This window comes from Macrotis lagotis, chromosome 6 (assembly GCF_037893015.1).
Source record: "Macrotis lagotis isolate mMagLag1 chromosome 6, bilby.v1.9.chrom.fasta, whole genome shotgun sequence".
Taxonomy (NCBI): Eukaryota; Metazoa; Chordata; class Mammalia; order Peramelemorphia; family Peramelidae; genus Macrotis; species Macrotis lagotis.
In genome coordinates, this window is record NC_133663.1 from 83,680,928 (window position 1) to 83,708,045 (window position 27,118).

The 27,118-nt window shown below is 38.1% G+C and overlaps 2 protein-coding genes across 15 annotated transcripts in view; one reads left to right on the forward strand and one right to left on the reverse strand.

The window, feature by feature from the left end:
- Positions 1-1,147: 1,147 nt before the first annotated feature.
- LOC141491030 (uncharacterized) lies at positions 1,148-27,057 on the reverse strand. Of its 11 annotated transcripts, none has more exons than XM_074191554.1 (5): positions 24,864-27,057; positions 24,381-24,518; positions 21,039-21,120; positions 5,438-5,575; positions 3,306-4,284 (listed from the first exon to the last, which is right to left on the reverse strand). In XM_074191554.1, the coding sequence occupies exon 1, from the start codon at positions 26,947-26,949 to the stop codon at positions 25,909-25,911; it is 1,041 nt and encodes a 346-aa protein (XP_074047655.1). In that variant the 5' UTR covers positions 26,950-27,057; the 3' UTR covers positions 3,306-4,284; positions 5,438-5,575; positions 21,039-21,120; positions 24,381-24,518; positions 24,864-25,908. The 11 variants fall into 11 exon arrangements, with proteins under 11 accessions (XP_074047660.1, XP_074047655.1, XP_074047657.1 ...); XM_074191556.1 differs by having other exon boundaries at positions 3,307-4,284; positions 5,438-5,505; XM_074191551.1 differs by lacking the exons at positions 5,438-5,575; positions 21,039-21,120 and having other exon boundaries at positions 3,308-4,284; positions 24,864-25,003; positions 25,638-27,057.
- INO80D (INO80 complex subunit D) overlaps positions 25,772-27,118 on the forward strand; it is an 89,836-nt gene continuing 88,489 nt past the window's right edge. For 2 of the 4 annotated variants that reach the window (XM_074191544.1, XM_074191548.1), the window contains exon 1: positions 26,357-26,380. The gene's annotated coding sequence lies outside the window, so the exon portion shown is untranslated. Of the gene's footprint in view, positions 26,231-26,356; positions 26,381-27,118 lie in introns of those variants that run through there. The other 2 variants (XM_074191543.1, XM_074191547.1) reach the window with 2 other exon arrangements.

A 27,118-nucleotide genomic window follows, 5' to 3' on the forward strand; every position in this document is an offset into this window, starting at 1 on the left:
ATATATATATATATATATATATATATATATATATGAGAAATTCTTTGACTAAATAGACAAAGCTACAATTCAGTAGATGTATTGATTTGTTCTTCCAGTTTTTCAGTTGTGTCCAACTTTTCATGACCCCATATTGGGGGGTTTTCTTGGCAAAGATACTGCAGTGGGTTACCATTTCCTTCTCTGATTCATTTTCCAGATGAGAAAACTGAAGTAAACAGGGCTAAGTAATTTAGAAAGTGTCCGAGGCCAGATTTGAACCAAGGAAGATGAATCTTTCCTGACTCTAGACCCAGCACTCTATCCACTATGCCACCTAGCCTCCCTCCAGAAATAGTGATGAGTTAGTGCTGGCAACTGAGTTGTGTCCAAAAACAAATTCATACACCTGCTGCAGTGGTAGCTTTGTCTTTATACTCAAAAGATAATATGTATATTTGGAGAAATATGTAATGTTCAAAAAGATTTACAGCTATGGTTTGAAAAGGAAAAGTGAAAATGGATATTATGTAATTTTTTTTCTTTTTCTTTTTAGGTTTTTGCAAGGCAAACGGGGTTAAGTGGCTTGCCCAAGGCCACACAGCTGGGTAATTATTAAGTGTCTGAGGCTGGATTTGAACTCAGGTACTCCTGACTCCAAGGCTGGTGCTCTATCTACTGAGCCACCTAGCCACCCCTTAATATTATGTAATATTATGTAATTTTCTTTTTTTTTAGGTTTTTTTTTTGCAAGGAAAATGGGGTTAAGTGGCTTGCCCAAGGCCACACAGCTAGGTAATTATTAAGTGTTTGAGACCAGATTTGAACCCAGGTACTCCTGACTCCAGGGCCGGTGCTTTATCCACTGCGCCACCTAGCCACCCTATATTATATAATTTTCTAAAGAAGATTCTACTTGGTCTTGAATTATTTGAATTGGCAATTCCAAGAGTCCAAAATATATTGTATAATTTTGCATGTAATTCATATACTAATATATATATTTTCATGTATATCATATACTCAAATAGAATTAAGTTGGACTTCCAAGACTCTTGAACTAACATTTCTTTAGAATAGATTCAGTTTATATGATTTGGGACAAATAAGTTCTTAAAAATAAATTTTATTGATATCTTTTATTTTTATATCATTGAGATACTCCACTGTTTCCCTTTCCTCCCTCTTCCCCAGAGAGACACCTATATAATTAAATTTTTTTTTAAGATTTTTTTTCAAGGCAATGGGGTTAAGTGGCTTGCCCAAGGCCACACAGCTAGGTAATTATTAAGTGTTTGAGGTTGGATTTGAATCCAGGCATTCCCGACTCCAAGGCTGGTGCTTTATCCACTGTGCCACCTAGCCGCCCCTATAATTAAATGTTTTAAGGAAAAAAAGAAAAAGATGAAAAAAATTAGCAAAATTGGTTAATATGTTGAAAAAATCTGAAAACATATTTCATGTTTCACATCCAAAGACCTCTCACCTCTGCAAAGGAGATATCTTCTCATGATGATAATGATGTTTGTCCTTTATTCTCAAGGAAGACCACAATATCAGAGAGGTGATGCCATGACAAGCACACAAATTGGATTTTAGTGAGGGGGTGCAATGTTAAGTCACCAGCCTCATTTTCTATTCCAGCGTCATCTGGGATCAGTGACCAGATATGAATCAGGATGACTGGAGATGACCCTGGAAGTGAGGCAATCAGGGTTAAATGATTTGCCCAAGATCACACAACTAAAGTATCAAGTGTCTTGAGACCAGATTCACACTCCCATCCTCCTGACTCCAAGACCAGTGCTCTAACCACTTTGCCACTTAGCTTTTCATAACTCTTCCTTTGGGCCACACTTATTCTTTTAATTTTGAAACATGTTTTGTGGCAATTATTCTTTCTTTTTACACTATTGTGGCAATTTCAAACTATCCTATTCACTGTTAACTTGATGCTTTAGTAGAAAATTCTGGTGAATCATTAGCAACAAGAGCAAAAATTAATTGATATAAGAGCATTAGTAAAGTTGCAAATGCCAAAATAAATCCATAAAAATAAATAAGATTTCCTTATAATAACAATACTATCCAAAAATAATAATAGAAAGGAAAATTCCATTCAAAATAACTGCAAATTTGCACAAAATATTTGAGAACCAATTTAGCAAAGCACACAGAGATACAATTACAAAACAGTCCTTTAAAAAAAGGGGAGTTTACATAGTTGGAAAATATTCAGTGCTTATGGCTGGGCATTATCAATATGATAAAAATGAAAATACCATCAAAATTAATTTGTAAATTTAATGATATGCTAATCAAACTACCAAAAAGATATTTCATAGAGTTAGATAGAATAAGAGCATTCTTTGGGGGGGGAAGATAACTAAACTAGAAAACATAAATTCCCTAGAAAAGAACTCTATTGGGAAAAAAACTGAAGAAAAACTGCAAAGCAATCTGGAAGAAATTAGGTTTAGGTCAACTCCTTATATCATATTTCACAATAAATTAAAAATGGATGTGCAACCTGAATATTAACAATCTTCACATTTAAGAAATTAGAAGTAGGTTATTGGCTTTTTAGAGCTATGGATGAGAGATGGGTAAGAGATGAATTCTTAACCAAAGAAAGGACAGAGGTAATTACAAAAGATAAGATTGAAAAATTTTGATTATATGGAATTGAGGAACTTTTGTACAAACAAAATGCCACTAGGGTAAAAAAGAAAATATTTAACTAGGGGAAAATCTTTACATCAAATATCTCTAGTAAGAGTGTTATTCCAGTACCAATACATACATATTATACATACTCATAGACATAAATATACACATGCATGTATATGTGTACATGTGTGTATAGAAATATAGATACATATTCAACCAACAGAAATTTCTAAGCTCAAAGTTATACCCCAAAATATGTGGTTAAAGGATATGAACAAAAAGTTTTCAAAACAACAAATGCAAGCTTTTAACATAAAAGAAGCACTGACCTTAGAGTAAGGAGGATCTGAGTTCAAATCTAACCTCAGAAATTTACTAGCTGGGGCAGCTAGGTGGTGTAGTGGATAGAGCACTGGCCCTGGTGTCAGGAGGACTTAATTTCAAATCCAGTCTCAGACACTTAATTACCTAGCTCTGTGTCACTGGGCAAGTTACTTTACCCCTTTGCCTTGCAAACCCCCCCCCCCCCAAAAAAAGAAAAAACCTTACTAGCTGTATGATCACAGGCAAATCTCTTAACCCTGATTGCCTCAAAAAACCCAAAATAAATGAAAACAAAACCAAAACCATAAGAAAGAATGCTCCAAATCATTAAACATAAGATAAATATATTTTTGTCTTAATGCACAACTGTGAGGTTTTACCTCATACTCAACTAAATGGCTAAGATAACAAAAGGCAAGAATAGCTGATGATAGACATAATCCACTCTTGAATCCATACTTTTTTAGAACAGTTAGTTTATTTATTTCTTTGAAAGATTTTATTTTGAATTTTACAAAATGCAGTCTGTTAGTCTTTACATTGTTTCCATGGTATGCATTGATCTAAGTTGAATGTGGTGAGAAAGAAATCATATCCTTAAGGAAGAAACATAAAGTATGAGATATAGCAGAAGTAAATAATACGATAACATTTTTTAAAAATTAAAGGTAATAGTCAAAAAAATAAAAACAAAACAAAAAAAAGCTAATAGTCTTTGGTCTTCAAATTTCACAATTCTTTCTCAGGATACAGATGGCATTCTCCATCGAAGATACCCCAAAACTGTGCCTGATTGTTGACCTGTTGGTATGAGCAAGTCCATTAATGTTGATCATCACCCCCATGTTGCTGTTAGGGTGTACAATGTTCTTTTGGTTCTGCTCATTTGCTCAGCATCAGTTCATGCAAATCCTTCCAGGCTTCCCCGAATTCCCATCTCTTCTGCTTTCTAATAGAACAATAGTGTTCCATTCCATACATACACCACAATTTATTAAGCCATTCCCCAGTTGATGGACATCCCAATTTCCAATTCTTTGCCACCACAAACAGGGCTGCTATGAATATTTTTTGAACAGGTGATGTTTTTACCCTTTTTCATAATCTTCCTGTAGTGGTATTGCTGGGTCAAAGGGTATGCACATTTTTGCTGACTTTTGGGCATAATTTCAAATTGCTCTCCAGAAAGGTTGGATGAGTTCACAGCTCCACCAACAATGTGTTAGTGTCACAGATTTCCCACATCCCTTCCAACATTGATCATTGTCCTTCCTGGTCATATTGGTCAGTCTGAGAGGTATGAGGTGGTACCTTAGAGAGAACAGAGTTAGTTTAAATGAAGTAGCTGGGTCTCATAGTGGATTGAGTACTGGATCTGTAGTCAGGAAGACCTGAGTTCAAATTGGCCTTAGACACTGAGTAAGACACTTCAACTCATTTGCTTCAATTTCCTCATTTATAAAATGAGCTGGAGAGGGAAATTGCAAAGCAGTTCAGTATCTTTGCCAAGAAAACCTCAAATGGGGTCATGAAAAGTCAGACACAACTGAAATGTCTAAACTACAATTGTTTAAATGATGATGGATAAAACACTTATTAGTGCCTCATTTCTCCCTCCACTATCAAAAAAAAAGGGCCATTAAATTTTGCTTTGGGGGCAGCTAAGTGGTACAGTGGATAGAGCACCAGCCCTGGAGTCAGGAGGACCCAAGTTCAAATCTGGCCTCAGACTCAGACACTTAAATACCTAGCTGTGTGGCCTTGGGCAAGCCACTTAACCCCATTGCCTTGCAAAACAACTTAAAAAAAATTTTGCTTTGATTAAAATTTAGAACTAACTGTTATTAATAATCATTTAAGATTTCAACCTAGGCATTTTCATTGATCTTCAGGAGGGCATAATTAGGTAAGATTTACACCCCTTAAAGGATTTATTTACTAAGTATGGATATTTTGATTTATATATATTAATGAAAATAATTTTTATTTACGAGTACTCTCAACTTGATATTCACATTTACTTTGATTTACTAGAGAGGGGTGACTTTCTGGGAGGGGGAATCATTTAAAAATCAAATTATATTTTATTTTGAAATATGACAAAATTTGATATTGCAAAAAATCTTCTCATATAGCTCCAAGAATTTTTTTCAGGGTTTTTTTGGATACAAGAAAAAAAAAAGAGACAAATCCTGAAGAAGTTTAATAATACCAGTCTGTGTTAGAAACTCATTTTTTCAGAAACTCCCATCATATCTTAAAATATAAAAAATAATATTAGCCTCTGTAACATATTTGCATGAATTTTTAAAAAAGAATTGTATCCTTGTATCTATATGTATTTTTCTAGGGACTAAAGTTTTCCTAAATTGCCCAGAACATTGAAATACTAATAAATTTTTATTGACATCCTAGATACTTACTTCTACTTTTTACTGTTATAGAAGAACACAGTATTCCTTACCTAGCTATAGGGTGGCTTAACGGATCTTCTCTGAGGTTAATCATTTTCAATAGGGCAACAGGAAGCATCTGTGTATCATACCACAATATTGCCGGCAAATTAGGATTGTCAATTCTTTCCCATTTGAAACAGAAACTTCTGTTGAATTGCAAAATCACTTGGTTGCTCAAATTTTTAAAGTTAAAAAATCAATTTATGTATTTTTAAAAAATCAAGTTGTTACTAAATCAAGAAGCAATTATTAAATACCCATAGATCAGAGATTGTGTGAAGTATTGAAAATCCAAAGAAAAGTTAAAAAACAAATAAGTTAAATAAAAAAATCCAGTCCCAATTATCTTTAAATGTAATTGGAAAAAATAAAATATTTATTTTTTGATTGAAAAAAAAAATCCAGATTTTGGGGCGGCTAGGTGGCGTAGTGGATAAAGCACCGGCCTTGGAGTCAGGAGGACCTGAGTTCAAATCCAGCCTCAGACACTTAATAATTACCTAGCTGTGTGGCCTTGGGCAAGCCACTTAACCCCGTTTGCCTTACAAAAACCTAAAAAAAAGAAAAACCAGTCCCTACCCTCAAGGAGCTCACCTTTTTTTTTTTATTAAAGATATTATTTGAATTTTATAATTTCCCCCCCATATTACTTCCCTCCCCCTACCCCCACAGAAAGCAATCTGTCAGTCTTTACTTTGTTACCATGTTGTACATTGATCCAAATTGAGTGTGATGAGAGAGAAATCATATCCTTAAGGAAGAGACAAGAAGTCTAAGAGGTAACAAGATCAGACAATAAGATATCTGTTTTTTTCTAAATTAAAGGGAATATCTCTTGGTTATTGTTCAAACTCCACAATTCTTTTCTCTGGATACAGATGACACTCTCCATAGCAGATAACCACAAATTTCCCCTGATTGTTGTACTAATGGAATGAGCAAATCCATCAAAGTTGATAATTACCCCACATGTTGCTGTTAGCGTGTACAGTGTTTTTCTGGTTCTGCTCATCTCACTCAGCATCAGTTCATGCAAATCCCTCCAGGCTTCCCTGAAACCCTGTCCCTGCTGGTTTCTAATAGAACAATAGTGTTCCATGATATACATATACCACAGTTTGCTAAGCCATTCCCCAATTGTAGGACATTTACTTGATTTCTAATTCTTTGCCACCACAAACAGGGCTACTATCAATATTTTTGTACAAGTGATGTTTTTACCCTTTTTCATCATCTCTTCAGGATAGACCCAGTAGTGGTATTTCTGGGTCAAAGGGTATGCTCATTTTTGTTGCCTTTTGGGCGTAGTTCCAAATTTCTCTCCAGAAAGGTTGGATGAGTTCACAGCTCCACCAACAGTGTAATAGTGTCCTAGATTTCCCACAACCCTTCCAACAACGATCATTATCCTTTCTGGTCATATTGGCCAATCTGAGAGGTGTGAGGTGGTACCTTGCATTTCTCTAATAAGTAATGATTTAGAGCAATTTTTCATATGGCTATGGATTGCTTTGATTAAGGAGCTTACCTTATAATTAGGGAGATGACATCCAAACAATTATATAAAGGAGACAAATTGGAGATAAAATCAGAGAGAAGACACTTACACTAAAGAGGATGAGGAAAGTTCCTTGCAGAAGGTGTGGTTGTAGGAAAACAAGAGACAGAAGTGAAGAAGAAAACAGCTCCTTGGCATATAGGATAGCCAATGAAAATGCAAGATCACCTTGGAGATGGAGTATCTTGTATGAGAAACAGCCCAGAGGCAAGCATCACTAGCTCCTATACAACCGTTAGTCAGATTAGTTGTGTTTGTGTGTGCTAATGTGTGTGAGGTGGGGAGTTAGGTGGTATAGTGGATACAGCACTGGCCTTGGAGTCAGGAAGACAAGATGTTTGAATCCAGTCTCAGACACTTGACTTTTACTAGCTGTGTGACCTTGGGCAAGTCACTTAACCCTGACTGCCTCACATCTAAGGTCATTTCCAGTCATCCTAATTCATATCTGGCCACTGAATCTTAGATGACTCTGGAGGAGAAAGTGAGGCTGGTGACTTAGCATAGCACCCCCTCACTCAAATCCAATTCATGTGCTTGTCATGATATCAACTTTCTGATGTCATGGTCTTCCGAGAATGAAGGACTAATATTATTATTAGTCATTGGAAATACTCCAAGAAGACTGAAGTGTCTTATGTTCATCATATATCTTTAGCTTTTTTTTTCCCAAGTGGCAATCGTTATTTTTTTCTCTATGATTGAAAACTGGTATGACCACAGCAGCTTTTGGGAACCATAAGTTCTAATATTATTCATAATGTCAGCAACATTCAGGGAATAATATTTGTCAAGTAATAGTTACCAAGTTACTTGAAATATCAAATACTCTAATTCATTATATCCAATTATTAGGAAAAGGGACTTATTTGAAGACACTATAATCAAATATGATTCAGATTTCCTATGTACAAGACCATATGAAACCATTTTTCTTTTGCCCAATAGAAACTATGCATGCATTCTTACTTTCAGATAAGTGTTTTGTATTCTAAGATCATTAAGGTTGTTCCTTTTTCTTTCTTCATGAACTTTGGGTCTATAGGTTTCTAATATTAAATTATCTCCTGAACATTAAAATTATATTAAAACACATGCATATTTGAGTTATCTTTAACAACATGACTCACAACAGAAATATACAACATAGAATGCAATATTTAAATGTTATTCCTGAATATCTTAATTAGAATATTATACTCAAGTATTATTGCAATAATCAGAATTTTACAGATAGGCTTCTAATCAAGTTGGTCTTTTTTAGAGAGGATCATAAAAAGAAAATTTATGTTCATTTTTTCATAACAACTTTCATTTAAAGCTAATTAAAAGCCATCTCTTAAGCAATCACAAAGTGATTGTACTTATAAAAATAATTTTTCAGTAGAGTATAAAACCTCAATATATTTTCACATAAAATATACTGTCTACATTCATTTCAAATAGGTCCTCACTGCTGTACAACAATTTTTTCATTCATCTCTTTGATTTCCAGCTCCCAGGATTTAAAAAATGGAAGGGAATTTAGAGAACATTTATAAAAAGAAGTGTTTGGACTTCATATTCTAAAATCCCTTTGAGCTCTCAATATGAAAGATTTTGCATTTGTGTTAAATCCTATCCCTTTGGTTTATAACAGAAAGAACAAGCCCAGAGGGTTCAGGGACCTTTGCAAAAGCAAAGATTCAAACTTGGGTGCTCTAACTCTAAATCCAGTCCTCCTTCTGCCATATTATTATACATTTTCTATTCTCTGGAACTCTTCCCCACTCACCATCAGCAGCTGACTTTTCTTATTTGATTGAGAACAAAGCTATCTCATGTCAACTCCTTCAACTTCCCAACTCTAAATTTCCAAAAATCTTCATCCATTTTATACCATTCAGTTTCAAAGAAAGAGGTACTCTTTTTTTTCTTCATTATCTCTTTTTTATTTTAATGTTTTGGCTTTGCATGGCAGTGGGGTTAAGTGACTTGCCCAAGGTCACACAGCTAGGTAATTATTAAGGCCAGATTTGAACTCAGGTAAAAAGTTACTCTTCTTAATGAGGTTAATACTGTCACTTCTTGTCTCTAGTATCTTCTAATACTTCCTCCATCAGATATCCCTTTTTTGCTTCTCTACTTGATATTATTCCTCTGTATAAAAACATTCAGGTCTCCCCAGGCCTAAAAGCATCCCTTAATTTCTCTATCATTCTCTCTTGTATTGTCATATTTCTAGGAAAGGAAGACCATCCTTACCTCATTTCCTTGCTAATGAATCATTCCACAAGTACTTGCAATCTGTTCCCTGGCAATCCAATCAAACAGTTCTAAAGTCACTACTGACTACATCATTCTCATATCAAATCTCATACCTCTATCAATATAAAAATATAAAAAGTGGGGAGCCTCAGAGAAGGGATATGGTATGGGTCGGTGGTGGTGGTGGTGAAGTCAGGAAGTTCCAATATGGTACAAACAGTCAAGAAATGAAAAGATGTCTGAGCTAGATTCTCTTCTTAAATTGAAATTTGGAGTTTATTGCCTTACCCTCCAGTAAGATAGAGAGTAGTGATCCTCTTAAAAGGAAATTTGGAGTTTATTGCCTTATCTTCCAGTTAGGTAGAGAGTAGTGATCAGGTTGAGTCCAATGCTTAAGCACCAATTATAAGCTTATCCTAATATATCATATACACATGCTTGTTTTATTTTCACCCAAGTAATCAGCCAAACCCTTGTAGTCTCTTGTAAATATTCTCAAAGAGGACCATGACCTCAGGTGATGTCATGATTTGCAAATAAATTGGATTAAAGTGAGGGAAGGCTGTCTCACTTTTCCATCTGAAATCAACTGGGTCCCATGCCAGATATAGATCAGGATGACTGGAGATGACCCTGGATAGAGTGAGAGTCCTTGATCTTTTTAAGCTAAGGCATTTAATAGATTTCAGTTTGTTTGAGTCAACATCCATTCAGTGATTAAGGCCAGATAAGAAAGAAATGAAGTAAAGAATGACTTATTTAACCCTAGTTAAAAAAAATCAACTGGGAGAGGAAGACTCTCAGGGTTTCTGGCCAAAACAGTAAAATTACTATTTACAGTCATTCTGAGCCAATCAGGGCTCAAACACTGACCAAGTGGGGCTTGACCTGCAATCTAGTGTGTCAGAGTAATTTGGGTTCAAGATACCTTCCTTAAAAAAGAAATCAAGCAGTAAGCCCCAAGGTTTCAGCAATCAAAAAATACAATTTAGAGCACTAAGAGATTACCTAGTCCAATCTCATTTTGTCAGTGAAAAAACTAGTCTGTAAAAAGGATGTGACTTGTCCAAGGTTACACAATTTAAGTAGTCAAAATAGAAAGCCAGGTTTCCTGACTCCAAATCTGATGTTCTTTTACAGCCCACCAGATTACTTCTTTTAAATACTTATCTGTGTGTGCCCAGCCCAAGTATTGAGCCTTGCCCACAGAAAAAGGTTAATAAATGTTAACAGAATTTGAGTTTGTCGTGATCTCACAGGTTATTTAAACCACCCCAGACTTGAAGAAAAAAATATACTTGACAAGTAAATGTTTTTCCAGGAAGACTACAGGGAAGTATAGGCATGACTTCAGGAAGTTGACAGTTTCTCTTTGGATAGTTCTCTGGATAGTTTTCCTGTTGAGTTCCTCCAAGAGGACTGAGGCTCCCTGCCCATTGGTGCCCCTTCCCCCCCCCCCCATTTTGACTATATCCATTGTGCCTAAATAAAGTAGGTACTTAATAAATGACTTGTTCTATTGGATGGAGATGGTGGCAGTTCCCAGGTGGCAAATGGGGTCAGAGGGTCAGTTACTTAAATTCCTGTTTGACTTGGAAAACTAGGCTCCCTAGGATTCTCTAGGTATACCATCATGTCATCTGCAAAGAGTGAGAGCTTTGTTTCTTCTTTCCCAATTCTAATTCCTTCAATTTCTTTTTCTTCTCATATTGCTGAAGCTAACATTTCTAATACAATATTGAATAGTAGTGGTGATAATGGGCATCTTTATTTCACCCCTGATCTTATTGGGAATGCCTCTAGTTTAGTTCCATTGCATATAATGCTTGCTGATGGTTTCAGAGAGATCCTGCTTATGATTTTAAGGAACAATCCATTTATTCCTATACTCTCTAGTGTTTTTAGTAGGAATGTATTTTCACTATCTGAGATAATCATAATTTCTGCTACGTTTGTTATTGATATAGTCAATTATACTAACAGTTTTCCTAATATTGAACCACCCCTGCATTCCTGGGATAAACCTGCTTTGTCATAGTGTATTATCCTAGTGATAACTTGCTGTAATTGCTTTGCTAAGATTTTATTTAAGATTTTTGCATCCATATTCATTAGGGAAATTGGTCTATAATTTTCTTTCTCTGTTTTGACTCTTCCTGGTTCAGGTATCAGCACCATATTGGTGTCAAAGAATCAACCAAAAAACTACTAGAAACAATTAGCAACTTTAGCAAAGTCGTGGGATAAAAAATAAACCCACATAAATCCTCAGCATTTCTATATATTCCTAGCAAGATATAGCAGCAAAAGCTAGAAAGAGAAATACTATTTAAAGTAACTTCAGGCAATATAAAAATACTTGGGAGTCTATCTGCCAAGGCAGAATCTGAAACTCTATGAAAACAACTATAAAACACTTTCCACACAAATAAAATCAGATTAGGGGCGGCTAGGTGGCTCAGTGAATAGAGCACCAGCCTTGGAGTCAGGAGTACCTGGGTTCAAATCCGACCTCAGACACTTAATAATTACCTAGCTGTGTGGCCTTGGGAAAGCCACTTAACCCCATTGCCTTGAAAAATCTAAAAAAAAAATAAAATCAGATTTAAATAACTGGGTAAATATCAAATGCTCATGGATAGGCTGAGCTAATATAATAAAAATGACAATTCTGCCTAAATGAAACTATTTAGTGCCTTACCAATCAAACTTCCAAAAAATTACTTTAATGAGGTAGAAAAAATTGTAACTAAATTCATATGGAGAAACAAAACATCAAGAACATCAAGGAATTTAATGAAATAAGTACAAAAAGGTGGCTTAGGCTTACTAGATCTAAAATTATATTAAAAACCATCAGTCATCAAAATTGTCTGGAACTGGCTAAGAAATAGAATGGTGGATCAGTGGAGTAGACTAGGTGCAAAAGAGGCAGTAGGAAATGATTATAGTAATCTGTTGTCTGATAAACCCAAGGAGCCCAGCTTCTGGGATAAGAACTCTCTTTTCCATAAAAACTGTTGGGAAAATTGGAAGTTAGTATAGCAGAAAATTGGAAGTTAGTATAGCAGAAACTTGGATAAGACCATCATCTCACACCCTATACCAAGATAAGATCAAAATGGGTACAGTTTTTAGACATAAAAGATAATATTATAAGCAAACTAGGAGATTAAGGAATAGTTTACCTGTCATATCTATGGAAAGGGAAGCAGTTTATGACCAAGGAAGTGATGGAGAACATCATTAAAAACAAACTGGATGGGCAGCTAGGTGGTACAGTGGATAGAGCACTGACCCTGGTGTCAGGAGTTCAAAGCTGGTCTCAGACACTTAATACTTGCCTAGCTGTGTCACCTTGAGCAAGTCACTTAACTTCATTGCCTTAAATAAATAAAATTTAAGAAAAAACAAGAAAATAGATCTAAAAAAAATTGACTCAGTTAAAAAAAAAGTCATTCCGCAATTGACAAATTGAGTATAATACTCAAGATGTGGTTTGATAAAAGCACAGTACATGAAATTATTTCTTCCCTGGAAATCTACACTAGCTCACTAATATAATGCAAAATTACAATAGTTTTTTTGACTGCTATTTCATGCTATTGACTCATATTAAACTTATTGTCCACTAACCCCCCCATACCTTTTTTAGACAAACCTGTCTAGCCATACAAGCCTCATCTTATGTTTATAAAGATTTTTTTGAATCCAAGTGTAAAACTTTACATTTATTCTTGTTTTTTTGTTTTTGCAAGGCAATGGGGTTAAGTAACTTGCCCAGGGTGACACAGCTAGGTAATTAAGTGTCTTGAGTCCGAATTTGAACTCAGATCCTCCTGAATCCAGGGCTGGTGCTCTATCTACTGCACCAACTAGCCACCCCCACACCTACATTTATTCTTAATAAATATTATCTTAGAGTCAGGCAATATTCTGGCTTATCAAGATCATTCAATGATTCTGATTCTGTTATCTAAAGTTTGCCATCCTATTCCTTTTGCATAAACTATGCCCTTTTCAGTGCAGAATAAGTCTCATTCTACCATCTCTCAGTGATACCCAGGGATAAATTTGCTTAGAATCTCTACATTCAATCACTTATCAACTCTTATAATCTGGTTTGTCTTCATCTCTCAATAGAAACTATTCTTTCCAATGTTTTATTTGCCAATTCTGATGGTTTTTGCTCAGTCCTCATCTGGCATGACTATTATTTCTTCTTGGAAACTCCATGCTTTTTTTGGTGCCAACACTTTCCTAATTTTATTCCTACTTTGCCCAGCTTCTATTTTCAGCCTACTTCAAAATCCTTTGCTAGATCAATATCCATCTTTCTCCTCATGGAGTAAGGTTCTATCCTGGATTGGACCTTTGCTTTGTCTCTGCAACCTCTCAGTGACTACATAAGCTTCCATGTGATCATGTTCAATTAACAACTCTCAGACATTGTATGTATCTATGCATGCATATATGTGTGTGTGTGTATGTGTATGTATATATCCTAGCCCTAGAATGTCTTTTAAGTCCCAGCCCTGTGTCACCAATAGCCTACTATACATTCCCAACTACATAGCCTATGATATTGTTTTGACCTTCATCCTCAAAGACCACATTAGGGAGGTGATGCCATGACAAGCACATGGGTTGTATTTGAGTGAGAGGGGGCATTATAAGTCATCAGCCTCACTTTCTCCTCTGGAGCCATCTGGGTCCAGTGACTAGATATGAATCAGGAAGATTGGAGATGGCCTTGGATGTGAGGCAATCTGGGTTAAGTGACTCGCTCAAGTTCAAGTGTCAAGTGTTTGAAGCTGTATTTGAACTCAGATCCTCCTGACTCCAAGGCTGGTACTTTATTCACTGGATCACCTAACTGCCCATGCATAGCCTATAAACTGCACATATATATTTGTGTCCTGATTAACCTTGGTATCCAAGGAACTGGTCCTAGAAAAGATTCTAGAAATGAAAGACCTAGTGTCTCTGCATGTAATGGTAGACTATATGTTCTATAGCTAGATCATAAACTCTTTGAAGTTAAGTCTAATATTCTATGCTCCTTTTGTATTTATACCTCAATTAGCATGTTTTATACATATTTAATCTTTATTAAATGTTAAAAGTACAAAGTTTCTACTATCAACTGAGATAATATGTAAACACTTTGTACACCTTAAAACAATAAGTTAACTATTATAATTGTCATTATCTTGAGCTGTTAACCTTTGAGACAATTTCAGATAGTGTTAATTCCAAGTCATACTTCCTTTTGTCCCTATAAAATTCAAAGGGTCATTGCCAGATTTGGTGAAGATCTATTAATCTGATTCACATTCTCATTTTTATGTTCTAATCATATTTCCCCAATTTGTCATTTTGGATTCATCCTAATGACTTCAAGCTGTCTTCACAGGCAATACCTCCATTTACTTGATCTTTCCCTTTTCCATTCACTGGAGTTTCTCCAGTATTGTCATATCGCTTTTAAGGTGTGATGATCAGGTTCAGATTGATAGTACAAAACAGCATTTTGTATTGTATGAATCTGTTATTGTTGGGGAAGGTGCTTAGAATTTCACCATTTCTTCAGAACATGGTGGCACATCCCTGTAAGCCCAAGCTGGAGGATCCTATCTGAGCTGGTGATCTATTAGGAAAGGTGGAGTGGACATGGAAAGGAATCAGCTCAGGGGGAGATCTGGACCCCTGAGTGACCCTTGAACTTTGAACCAGTGTTAGACAGCAATAGTAATGATCCAAACTTTAAAAAGTTAAAATTAATCTGAAATCTTTTTTTCTTTACTCATGGATACTATCAGTTTTTTTTTGCAAGGCAATGGGGTTAAGTGGCTTGCCCAAGGCCACACAGCTAGGTAATTATTAAGTGTCTGAGACCGGATTTGAACTCAGGTACTCCTGACTCCAGGGTTGGTGCTCTATCCACTGTGCCTAAACTAGCCACCCTGATACTATCAGTTTTAATCAAGATAATTTATCTTATTTAATAGTCTAGGAAATATCAACACTATCCTAATAATTAATCTATTCCTCCAAAACTGAGTTTTTTGACTTTTTTTTCTCCTCTTAGTCTCTTTTCCTTATCTTCATCCTTATCATACTATAGGTATGCACTAATTATAAGGTTCCTCAAAGCTTTGTTTCTGGGCCTTTTCCTTAGTTCTCTCTATACTCAATTATTTGATATCATTAGCTAACATGGATTCAATTATCTTTTCTAAACAAATGATTCCCAGAGCTATTTACCTATTCCTAGACTCTCTCTCTTGAGTTTCTCAAATCCTACATCACCAAATGGTTAGTGGGCATCTCAAATTCAATCTGTCCACATCAGAATTCATCTTTTCCTCCCAAAACCATCAGTCATCTGAACTTTCCAAAAGGCACGATCCTCTTTTTAGTCACCCAGGTTTATCTCTGGGTCATTGCTAAATTTTCCTTGACATGTCCCTTTATAGATCCACTTCCCTCCTGCCACACAATCATCACCTTAGTTTAGGACCTCATCAGTATTTGGATTATTGCAACAGCATTCTATCTGGATTCCTCCTGCCTCAAGCCTTTAACCATTCAGTTGCTTGTTTGAGTTGCCTCCTTCAGCAGTCAATTTCACAATTTAACAATTTAAAAAAAATCTGAAATAATGTTTTTTTGGGGGGTTTGCAAGGCAGTGCGGTTAAGTGACTTGTCCAAGGTCATACAGTGAGGCGGCTAGGTGGCGCAGTGGATAGAGCACTGGTCCTGGAGTCAGGAGTACCTGAGTTCAAATCCGGCCTCAGACACTTAGTAATTACCTAGCTGTGTGGCCTTGGGTTTTTTCCCAAGGTACTCTATCCACTGTGCCACTTAGCTGCCCCTGAAATAGTATTTTACTTGTTACCAATGACTAACTTCATAGGACCTTTTTTGCTTTCATTGAAATAGGATTATCTGATAATTTCCATGATATTTGTTCTAATTTTAATGATTTTTAGCTTTTATAAAAATTGACAGCATTCTTTAGCTTTCTACTCTGAATACTGTACTAAAGCTATCAAGAATAGTATGTACCAAAAAAAAAAGTAGTATGTACCTATCTGGGAGAATTCAATAAGATGATAGATGAAAAGTGTTTTGTCAAACTTATAGTACTATATAAATATCAACTATTTTATTATTATAACCTATGCTCTAGAGAAGTTGTGTGTTATAGTAAAGTAAGCAATTGTGAATGTGTCATATGAAGGGTATACTTTTATTTTAATTTTTTTTGTGAGGCAATGAGGTTAAGTGATTCGCTCAAGGTCAAATGGCTAGGTAATTATCAAGTATCTTAGGTCACATTTGAACTCGGGTCCTCCTGACCAGTGTTCTAACCATTGTACCAACTAGCTGTCCCCAAGGGTATACTTTTAGAAACACTGTAGAGTAGTGTATATGCTGGCTAGTCTTTGTTGCAGGGAATGACAACCAATTTTCAAAAGGATATATATTCATGTTGTCCATTATATTTATAAAGAAAACGAGCTGTGATTCATGTCAACTGAATTATTCAATTTAATAAGCATTTTTAAGCTCCTGATGTATTCAAGGTATTGTGCTAGAGATACAAAAACAAAACATACTGCCTCAAGAATATTCTACTGGAGCTACAGAGAAGTGAATAAAAGGTAATTTGATGAAGGATACAGTATCAACAACTAGGGCAATCACAGAAAGCTTCTCCTAGGAAGAAAGAACCTGAGCCAAATTTTGAAGAAAAGGACTACAAGAGATCAAAGGAAAGAGACTGTATGCTATATTCTAGGTGTAGGGAAAAATATGTGCAAAAACATGGACACAGAAGATGAAACGTCCAGTTTTAGAACCAATTAGCAACCAAGTTTGATCAGAAAAGCATGTATGAAGGAAAAACATTTGAAATATTACCTCATATGACCAGCATGTAGCAAAATGACTGGCATATAGTAAAGACCTAAATGCTTGATTGAAATAGCAGTGAGGGGGGCGGCTAGGTGGCGTAGTGGATAAAGCACCGGCTTGGAGTCAGGAGTACCTGGGTTCAAATCCAGTCTCAGACACTTAATAATTACCTAGCTGTGTGGCCTTGTGCAAGCCACTTAACCCCATTTGCCTTGCAAAAAAAAAAAACCCCTAAAAAAAACTAAAAAAAAAAAAAGAAATAGCACTGAGGGCTTTAGATGATACCTTGGTATTTTTATCCTAGAAACAATAGGCAGCCACTGAAGGGGGATAGTGAGGTGGTGGGAGAATAAGTAGGGAATATCACAGTCAAGACCTGTGGCTTGGAAAGAAGATTTTGGCTTTTCTGTGGAGAGTAGACAAGGGAGGGAAGAAACCATAAGAAGTGATAGGTGAGGACAACCTGAGCTCTCCTCTGAGAGGAGAGAAATAGCTATAACGAATAGTGTGGAGATAGATGGATTAAAAAGTAGCAATTGTAGAGAAATTAAGAATGACCCCAGAGTTAGAAACCTGGGTAACTAATATTTTATTACAAATGGACTCATTCAGGGAAAAGATAATGAGTTGCATTTTGGACTTGTTGAGTCAGAGATGCAGATGGGACAGGTAAAGGAGGAGGAAGTGGTGGGGGGAGTTTATAATTGTATAAATAGGTTTGGGAGCAGCTAGGTGGCAGATAGGATAGAGTGCCAAGCCTGGAGACAGGAGGGCTCATCTTCTTAAATTCAAATCTGGCCTCAAACACTTACTAGCAGTGGGGCCCTGGGCAAATCATTTTACCATTTACTCAGTTTCCTCATCTGTTAGATGGAGCTGGAGAAGAAAATGGCAAATGAATTCAATATCTTTGCCAAGAAAATTTCAAATGGGGTCATGAAGAGTCAGTTATGACAGATAAAACTCAACAACAAACATTTAGGTTTTGCAATTACCTGTGCAGGGATGAAAACTGTACTTAAGAGGGTAGAAGTTACCAAAGAAGAGTTAGAGAGCCATTAGCTTGGCATACACATACACACACACACACACACACACACACACACACACACTGCCGTAGCAGAGTCTGAATGGAAACCTAGTTAATGGTTGCTGTGGAAAGGAGGCTGTGCCCCTCCCTCATCCCATGTCTAAAAAAGTCAAAGTCCAATTTGCCTTGAGTTAGTTCCAGTTCTGTGAAATCCTATTCATTCCGCAAGGCCTAGCTCAAATGTAGTCACCTCTATGCAACCTTGACTGATTGTTCCTGCCAAATCAGAAGTGATGCCTACAATCTGATAACTTGGACCTTTTTTCTTTGTTATTTTTATTTATAGATGACTTAGTCCCCCTTTTTACCTCTTTCCCAACATAAGTTCCTTAAGAGCAGGAACGATGTCATACACTTTCTCCCTCTAATTCCTTACACAAAGGCACTTATTGAATTAAATGTGGTTTATTTTGTTTTAATGTGGAACCTCCTAAGGGCACAGATGGATTTGTTAAACTCTCCTAAGCTAGTACTAATACTTACAGAGAAGGGAAAGTTGGGATGAGTGGCATTTGCATTAAGGAAATGTTTATAAAAATCAAAGACAAATGTTTGTTTCACCTTAAACATTTCTATTTTGGAAATATTTGTTGGCAGTGTTTCTACCTAAAACAAAGATTTTATTTACCCATAACATAACTGAAAGATTCTGGATGAAGGAAATAGACCCCACTGAGCAGCAGATGACTCACAGTAGGTGACTCAACTAGAAGGGGAAATTAAGTTAATTTCAGGTATATTGTGACTTAAAATAAGCTTCTGTTAATAACTTAAGGAATTCAGCCAATTTTATAACATTGTTTTGTATAGGAAAATGTATTCCAGGTTCCCTTCAAATTCCTCCCTTTCCTATTATTGCCAAGGATACCATCATCTTCCAGTCTTCCAGGCTCACAACCCAGATATCATCCTTCACTCCTCCTTAAGGCCTGTGGATTTCACCTTTGTAACATCTCTCCATTAGGTGCAGGCCTTCTGGTTTTCACATCTGGATTATTGCAGTAACTTCTTGGTTGGTCTTTCTGTCACAAGTCTTTTCCCATTTCAATTTATCTTCCAGTCAGCTGACAAAGTAATTTGTTTTTTTAAAGCATTTATCCAATCATGTTATACCTACCTTCCCACCTCAATAAATTCTAGTGGCTCCCTATCCCTTTGCAGGATCAAGTAAAAAAATCTTCTTTTTGGCATTTAAAATTAAAATGCTATATAACATGGCCTGCCTCATACCTCCCCACCACCACCTTTCCAGTCTTCTTATACTTTCTGCCTCACCATGTACTGATCTATACAATGACAGTGGCCTTTTTTGCTGTTCCTCACTCAAGACACTCCAATCTCTTCACTCAGGTCATTTTTTTTTTTTTGCTAGCAGTCCTCTATGTCGAGAGTGCTCTCCCTTTTTATCTATGCCTCCTGGATTCCTTCAAGCCCCAGTTTAAATTCTACTTTCTACAGGAAACCTTCCTAATCTCTTTAATTTCCCTATGTTGATCATTTCCTTTTTATTCCATATTTAGCTGTGTGAGTGCATGTGTGTGTGTATGTATATATGTATGTATATATATATATAAATATGTATATGTGGAGAAAACATGCAAACAACTATATGCATATAGTTGTTTGCATGTTTTCTCATTAGATTTTGAGCTCCTCAAGGAAAGGGATTGTACTTTAAGAAGATAAGCTATTTGTAAATTCAATATTTCCTATGCTTGTAACATCTTTGATATATAATTTTTATTATAGACTTCCAAACTGAATTTTTTTTTTTTTGCAAGGCAAGTGGGGTTAAGTGGCTTGCCCAAGGCCACACAGCTAGGTAATTATTAAGTGTCTGAGACCGGATTTGAACCCAGGTACTCCTGACTCTAGGGCCGGTGCTTTATCCACTGCGCCACCTAGCCGCCGCCAAACTGAATTTTGAGAGTGGAAAAACTAGCATCACTTGACCCACATAGAAATAATTTTCTAAAGGATTAAAGGAAACAAATCAAACAATTTATACATTTCTGGACTCAATTTTTATAAGGTGCTTTGATGTTGAGTTTGCTAAACCATGGCGGGGTCAAGATTCGTATCAATGGAGGGAGCACCCACAGTAATGAAATCATGGGACCATGAAGTATGTTATGATAAGGAAACCCATTAACTATATAAAATGAAAAAGCTGGTGATAGCACAATATGAAACTAGATAATTAAAAACCAAGAGTTGGAAAAACAAAGACTTTAATAATAACATCATACCTTAAGTATCTGAAAGTTAAGAAACTGCTTTATTTTGACTGTTATAACTTTCACCACCCTAACTTTTTGTACAGTCATTTTTATGGTTTATATGCAACTCAACAAGGGATTTTTTGGTTTTATTTTTAAAGAAAAGGCAAGATTGGAAGAGAACAATATAGACAGAAATAGAATATTGTGAGTTCCACTTTTTTAAAGGTGAAAAGCTAAGTACCTTAACCATTCAGTCTTACCTTTCTTCATCTATTCAACTTAGGCTGGTTATTAGTTTAGCCTTCATAGAAATGGGGTTCTTTTCTGTCTTCATGTCTTTATACCATTTCCTCAAATGCCATTCTCCTCCCTGCTAATTTATTTCCTATGCAACATGGTCCTAACCATGATCTACCTTATGTCTTTCATGAAGCCTCCTAGTCCATGACAATATTTATCTTACCTTGAATTGTTCTCTGGTTGTTTAAATACAGAGGCAGCTGAGAGGCAGCTCTGATATTGTAGGAAGAAAAATGAATTTGGAAGTAAAAGACATGGGCATGTCATACCTATGTGGCTTAGGGCAAGCCTCCAGATCTCTGGGCCTCAATTCTCCTCAGTGAAATAAAGAGGCTAGATTAGATATCCAACCTTAAAGAGATAAAAATGTGAGCCATTATGGGTTACTATTTGATTTCAAATCTACCTTTGAGCTCTAAGTCCTAGAATATTATGGTTTTTGTCTCCTCAGTTACACAAGCTCTTCAGAAGTAGAGGTTATCTTCTGCTTTTTTCAGAACTCACATATATGAGTATATTTTCAACACAAAAATATTTAGTCAGTCCTTATGGAATGAATGAATAACTAGAAATCTGAAAGGAGATCTTTACTGTATGCTATATGAAAATTCTAAATTTCATCTATTTTCTAGTTATTTTTAAAAATCTGGCCTTGTATATCAGAATATTTAAATCTTTAAATCCAGATTGTTTAGGAGACATATCATCAGCTTAGGTCCTACAGTCAGCTGACCAACTAAATAATACCCAGCACTTATGATATGATGCTTTAAAGTTTACAAAATGCCTTACATGTTATCTCATTTCTATTATACTTTATTTTCTACTTATCTGCAAAAGTGATTTTCCTAAAGTGTATGTATGACCATATCACCACCCCTAATGAATGCCAGTGGTTCACTATTATCTCTAGAATCAGACATGAAGTTCTGTGTTTGGCATGGAGTTCTTCAAAACTAGGTTAGATCTTTTTTTTTTTTTTAGGTTTTTGCAAGGCAAATGGGGTTAAGTGGCTTGCCCAAGGCCACACAGCTAAAAACTAGGTTAGACCTTAAAAATATTTAAAATAGCTTTATAATCCTAAATAACTTTTATTATTATTATTATTATTATTATTATGATGATGATGATGAGTTGAATCAAAGACAATTTTGATTTCAAATTTATTTTCATGCTCCAGAATATAATTCAATAACTGAAGAAATCACAAAGGAATTCTTTTTTTCTAAATCAAATGCATTAGAAATGGCTAAATTTTGATTCTTTCCCAAGTTCAGAAATTTGCCTTAACAGATGTTAAGCACTAGATTTCATAGAGGTGTCATAGTCCTTCTGAATGTATCTTGGCCTTACTGGGGTCCAGTTTTCACTGCCCAAATCCCATTTGTGGAACATAGTTGTGGAAGCATTCTACTGTAATTTGGGGAAATTTGGTACCTTATAACATAAAAGTCTTGAAATGCTTCACCTGGACTGCAAGAACAGAGCAGGCTATTTATTGTTTTTCAGACTATGTCAGATCCTATGGTATCCATAGTGCTAAGGTGAAGGGAAAGGGCAAAGACTGACCCTACAAATGTGTGTCCAGGACAGTACTAATTTTGGTTTCTCTGATACTTCAAATTCAATGGCATTCCTTTTAGTCTTTTACACTTTTTTTGTATTAGTTGTTTAGTTGACTGGAGTCTGGTGCTAATGCAGTCAAAGTCATAGGAAAGTTCCCTATAAAGGTTTATAGAAAGAAAAATATCTCGCCCATGACCAGAAATTGTACCCTTTCCTAAGTCTAGTGATTCTCCTGCTTTTTGGTTTCAGGTCCTATTTACTCTTTTTTTTTTTTTTTTTGCAAGGCAATGGAGTTAAGTCACTTGCCTAAGGTCACACAGCCAGTTAATTATTGTGTCTGGGGTCGAATTTGAACTCAGGTCCTCCTGACTCCAGGGCTGATGCTCTATCTACTGTGCTACCTAGCTGCCCCCCATTTACTCATTTATTTTTTTTTTTTTTTTTAGATTTTTCAAGGCAATGGGGTTAAGTGGCTTGCCCAAGGCCACATGGCTAGGTAATTAAGTGTCAGAGGCCAGATTTGAACTCAGGTACTCCTGACTCCAAGGCCAGTATTCTATTCACTGCACTACCTAGCTGCCCCATCCTTATTTACTCTTTTTTTTTTTTTAGGTTTTTTGCAAGGCAAATGGGGTTAAGTGGCTTACCCAAGGCCACACAGCTAGACAATTATTAAGTGTCTGAGACCAGATTTGAACCCAGGTACTTCTGACTCCAAGGCAGGTGTTTTATCCACTATGCCACCTAGCGGCCCCTCCCTCATTTACTCTTAAAAATGATTGAGGATCCCAACAAAAAACTTGTTTATGTGGGTTTTATGCATTGATAGTTATAGTATTAAAAATGAAATATCTTCTTATGAAAATAGTTTTGACTTTATATACCCTCTGAAAGGGTTCTGGTTCTCTGGACCATGATTTGAGAATTGTTGCCTTAGACAATATACCTTGAAAATTTGGTTCTTAAAGTGATTACAAAGGAAACTGAAATAAATGTGTGAAGTTAATGAAAAAGACTCATTACTTAGATGAGAGAGAGAGTTCCTAAGAGTAGATTTCTTTGCACTGATGATGAATCAGTATAGTCATACACAAACCACTATAGGCTCTTATCTTTTAGTGATTTTTCTTCTAGAATTCATTCAAACATTTATTAAGTGCCCACTATATGCACTGGAGAATAATTGGTGCTAAGGAGCTATAAAGATACCCTCTAAGGAGTATGCATTCTAGGAGAGGAGAATATAACACTTTCTTCAGTTAAAGTAGAATTCTACAAAAGGTGGAGATGGAAAGAAATGAACTCTTAGGTCTAAATCCTTTGTTTATTTCATTAGAATTAGTTTTTTTTAAACAAATATACTTTTTTAAAAGTAGAGGTGCTTCAGTTTATTTCAGTCAAATAGGAATTTGTTAATAAATATTCATTACTGCCAAGTTCTGTGCTATAGCTTATTATATATTTTAGGAACAAATCATCACATCTATGGGTTTTCTAATAATAAAGAGAACAGGTAATCTGTATTTTATTCTGTTCTCACAAAAAAGAGGAAAATTATTGAAAAAACCAACCTTAGGTAAGGAAGTGTGTATTACATAATTTTATATTAAATAATTATACAATATTACTTAATATATATCACATCTGCATATTTCTTCCCTTCTTTCTCACAATATGTATCATATATATCTATATATATCTATATATATAGATATGTAACATCTTTATGTTAATTTATATTTTTTAGAGCTCAGCTTAAAGTTATAAAGAAATTTTTAAAGGTTTGGAAAACAAACATGAATGAAGTCATCCAAAAACACTCACCATATACTACATTAAATCAAGCAAAACTTGAGTGGAACTCTATACCATGCCATTTCAAAACCATCACTACTACAAAAAGCAATTTTACTGTTAAATTTCCTCCGTTACTCAAACTGTATCAAATAACTTTAGTATATGCTTTTTATCTGTAAAGACTACAAAAAGATCATAGAACATTCCTCTCATACAAAACCAGAAAAGATCCATGCCCAATTGCTCACCTTTGCAGAAGAATTCTTCTGGAAAACCATTGCTTGCAATCTCCAGTGTGCAAACTCTTGGGCTTTCACTTCTGGATACTTTAAAAAGTTTTGGGATGGATGTAATTTTAGTTCAACTTCATCATTGGTAGCTTTGCTCTTTAAAAATAAAATAATTAACTATCTCTATTTGCAACAGAATAAATGCTATTGTTTATTAAAAAATTAGCATTTATACAACCAAAAAGTAATTTGTTTGGCCCTGTCCCTTTTGTTACACAGAAATTAATAGTTACCAGGAGCAAAAGAGTTCAATCAATTGGAATCCAACCAAAAATTTTCCCATGGACAAGGTTATGATTCCATTATAAAAAATAAACTAAACAACCAAAAAAACCCAACTGTATCTTGAAACTATCAGTGTCCAAGTCTCCCCACCCTTCATGGTCAGAGATCACACCAGATGGAGCATACCCTTCCAGAAAGATAATTGGTGATACTTACTTAGACGAGAGAGAGTCCCTAAGACTAGATTTCTCTGCACAGAAGACTGTGGGGAGGCAAACAAAAGAAAACAAACACAAAAACAAGGAACTGCTGTGTTCCATTTCCTCCCCGATAGTCCAAAGTTCTATTTACACTGCCTGGAGGAAAAAAAAAAAGAAGCTGGGTGCATCCTTTTCTTTATCCTGGTCTGACAGGAATTTAAGTTTTGAGGGTATGGAAGGAGGAAGAAGATGGAGAGGGAGGATGAGCATAAAGATGAGAAACGAGGATGAAGAGGGAGAATGAGCCTAAAATAAAGAAAGAGAAGGGGAAGAGAATGATAAGGAAACAGAAGCATAAGGATGAGGAGGGAGGATGAGCATAAAGATGAGAAACGAGGATGAAGATGAGTAAAAGGATGAAGAGGGAGAATGAGCATAAGGAAAGGAGGAGGAGGGGAAGAGAATGACAAGGAGACCCAGGAGATGAGATGAGGATGAAGGTGATGAGGGAGCACAAAGCATGAGGGGGAGGAAAGTGGAGAGGATGAGGAGAGAGAATGATCAGAAGCGAAGAGAGGATGAGGAGGGAGGATGAAGAGAGGAGCTGAAGATAAAAGTGGCCAAGTGGACTAAGCACCAGCCCTGGAAGCTGAACCTGTCTGTAAAGGAGTGAGGAGGAAAAAAAAAATCATTATCGTTAAAAAAAAAAAAATTAAAATCACCCCCTGAGATTCAGGTGGAGGGGGGGGTCAGGATAGAAAGGGGGTGAGGAGGGGGAAGAGAGAAACACCTGTTTCTGGTAAAAAACAAACCAAGGGTCCTTTGGCAGGGCAGCAGGCGCCTGGTGGCCGTCGGCGGCCCCGCCAGGCCAGGCCGCGCAGGTGGCCGCCGCCCCCGCCCCGCCGGGCATTCCTGGCCGGGCTCGGGGGGTCGCGGGCCGCCGCCCCCGTCCTCTACCTGGGCCGCGGCGCGGCGCCCTCTCTGCCCCTGCCCCCCTCTCTCCGGCTCCAAGATGGTAGGAAAGTTGTCGTTCCGCGGGGCCGAGGAGCGCCTGTCTGGTGTTATGTCCTCTCGGTGCCGGTAGTGGTGCTGTAGGAGGCTGCTGGCTCCTCTTGTGCTGCAGCCCCAGCAGCCCTGCCTTCTTGGCTGGAGCCGAGATTCAGGGATTTCCCCTCAATAATCGCCGGCCCCGGCCGCGCTCCGGACTTCCCCGGCCGCACCATGATGCTGGGCGCCCCGGCCTGAGCGGGCGCGGCTCCGGGAGCCCGGGCGGCGGCGGCGGCGGCTCCGCGCCCTCGCCAGCGCCTCTCTCCGCGCCTCTCGCCCGTCCGCCCCAGCCGCGGGGAAAGGGGGGAAGAGGAGGGGAAAAGAGGCAGCTCCAAGGTAAGCGGAGGCGGCCCCAGGCCCGGCCCCCATCCCCGGGCTCCCGTAGGGCGCCGGGCCGGGCCGGGGAGGCAGGGCGGGCGCCGGACGTGCTCACGTGAGGCCGGGGAGGCGCCGGGCCGCCGCGGGCCTGGGGCCGGGAATGCCGGGGTAAGGGGGCCGGGGGCCGGGGCGGCGGCCGGGGGGGGGGCCCGGGGCCCTCGCTGCCCACCCTCGGGCCTCCGGCGCGGGGTGGGCGGCCAGGGAGCCGGGCCCGGGGCGGGGGGGGAGCGAGGGCCCGAGTGCGTGGGGGAGGGGAGGGGGAGGCGCCGCTTAGGCCTCAGGCCGGCGGGGCCCCCCCGTGAGCGCGGGCCCCCCGTGGAGCCTCCCGGACACCCCCACGCCCACCCACTCACCCCGAGGGGAGCGGGCCCGGCCCCGGGAGCCCCGGCCCACGGCGGGACTCCGCGCTCTGGCCCGGGAGCGGCCCCCGCGGGGCGGCGGGGCCTGGCGGGGGGCGGCAGCGGGGGGGGGGGGCGGCAAGCGGCCCTTCCTCGGCCCCCCCCCACCCTCGGCGCCCCCTTCGGCTGGGAGCCGGGCCCCGGGGGGCCGCCGTGGGTGGTGGGTGGGGCGGGCGTGGGGAGGCAGGTGCAGCCGCAACCCTGAAAGTTTCCTTTCAGGCCCGCGTTGGGGGGCTGGTCTCCCCGGAGGGGACCCGGAATTTGCGCCCGAGCCCCCATCTCGGGCTGGGGTCTGGCCAGGGAGCGCGCGAGGTGTGGTTTTTAGAAACTCTTTGCCGGCTCCTGGCTTGGGAGGGCAATCCCACCCCGGCGTCCCCCCCCCCCCCCAGCCTTGCCCCACCCCGCTCCCCGGAGAGCCCTTCTCAGCCCGGACCCCTGACCCAACCCT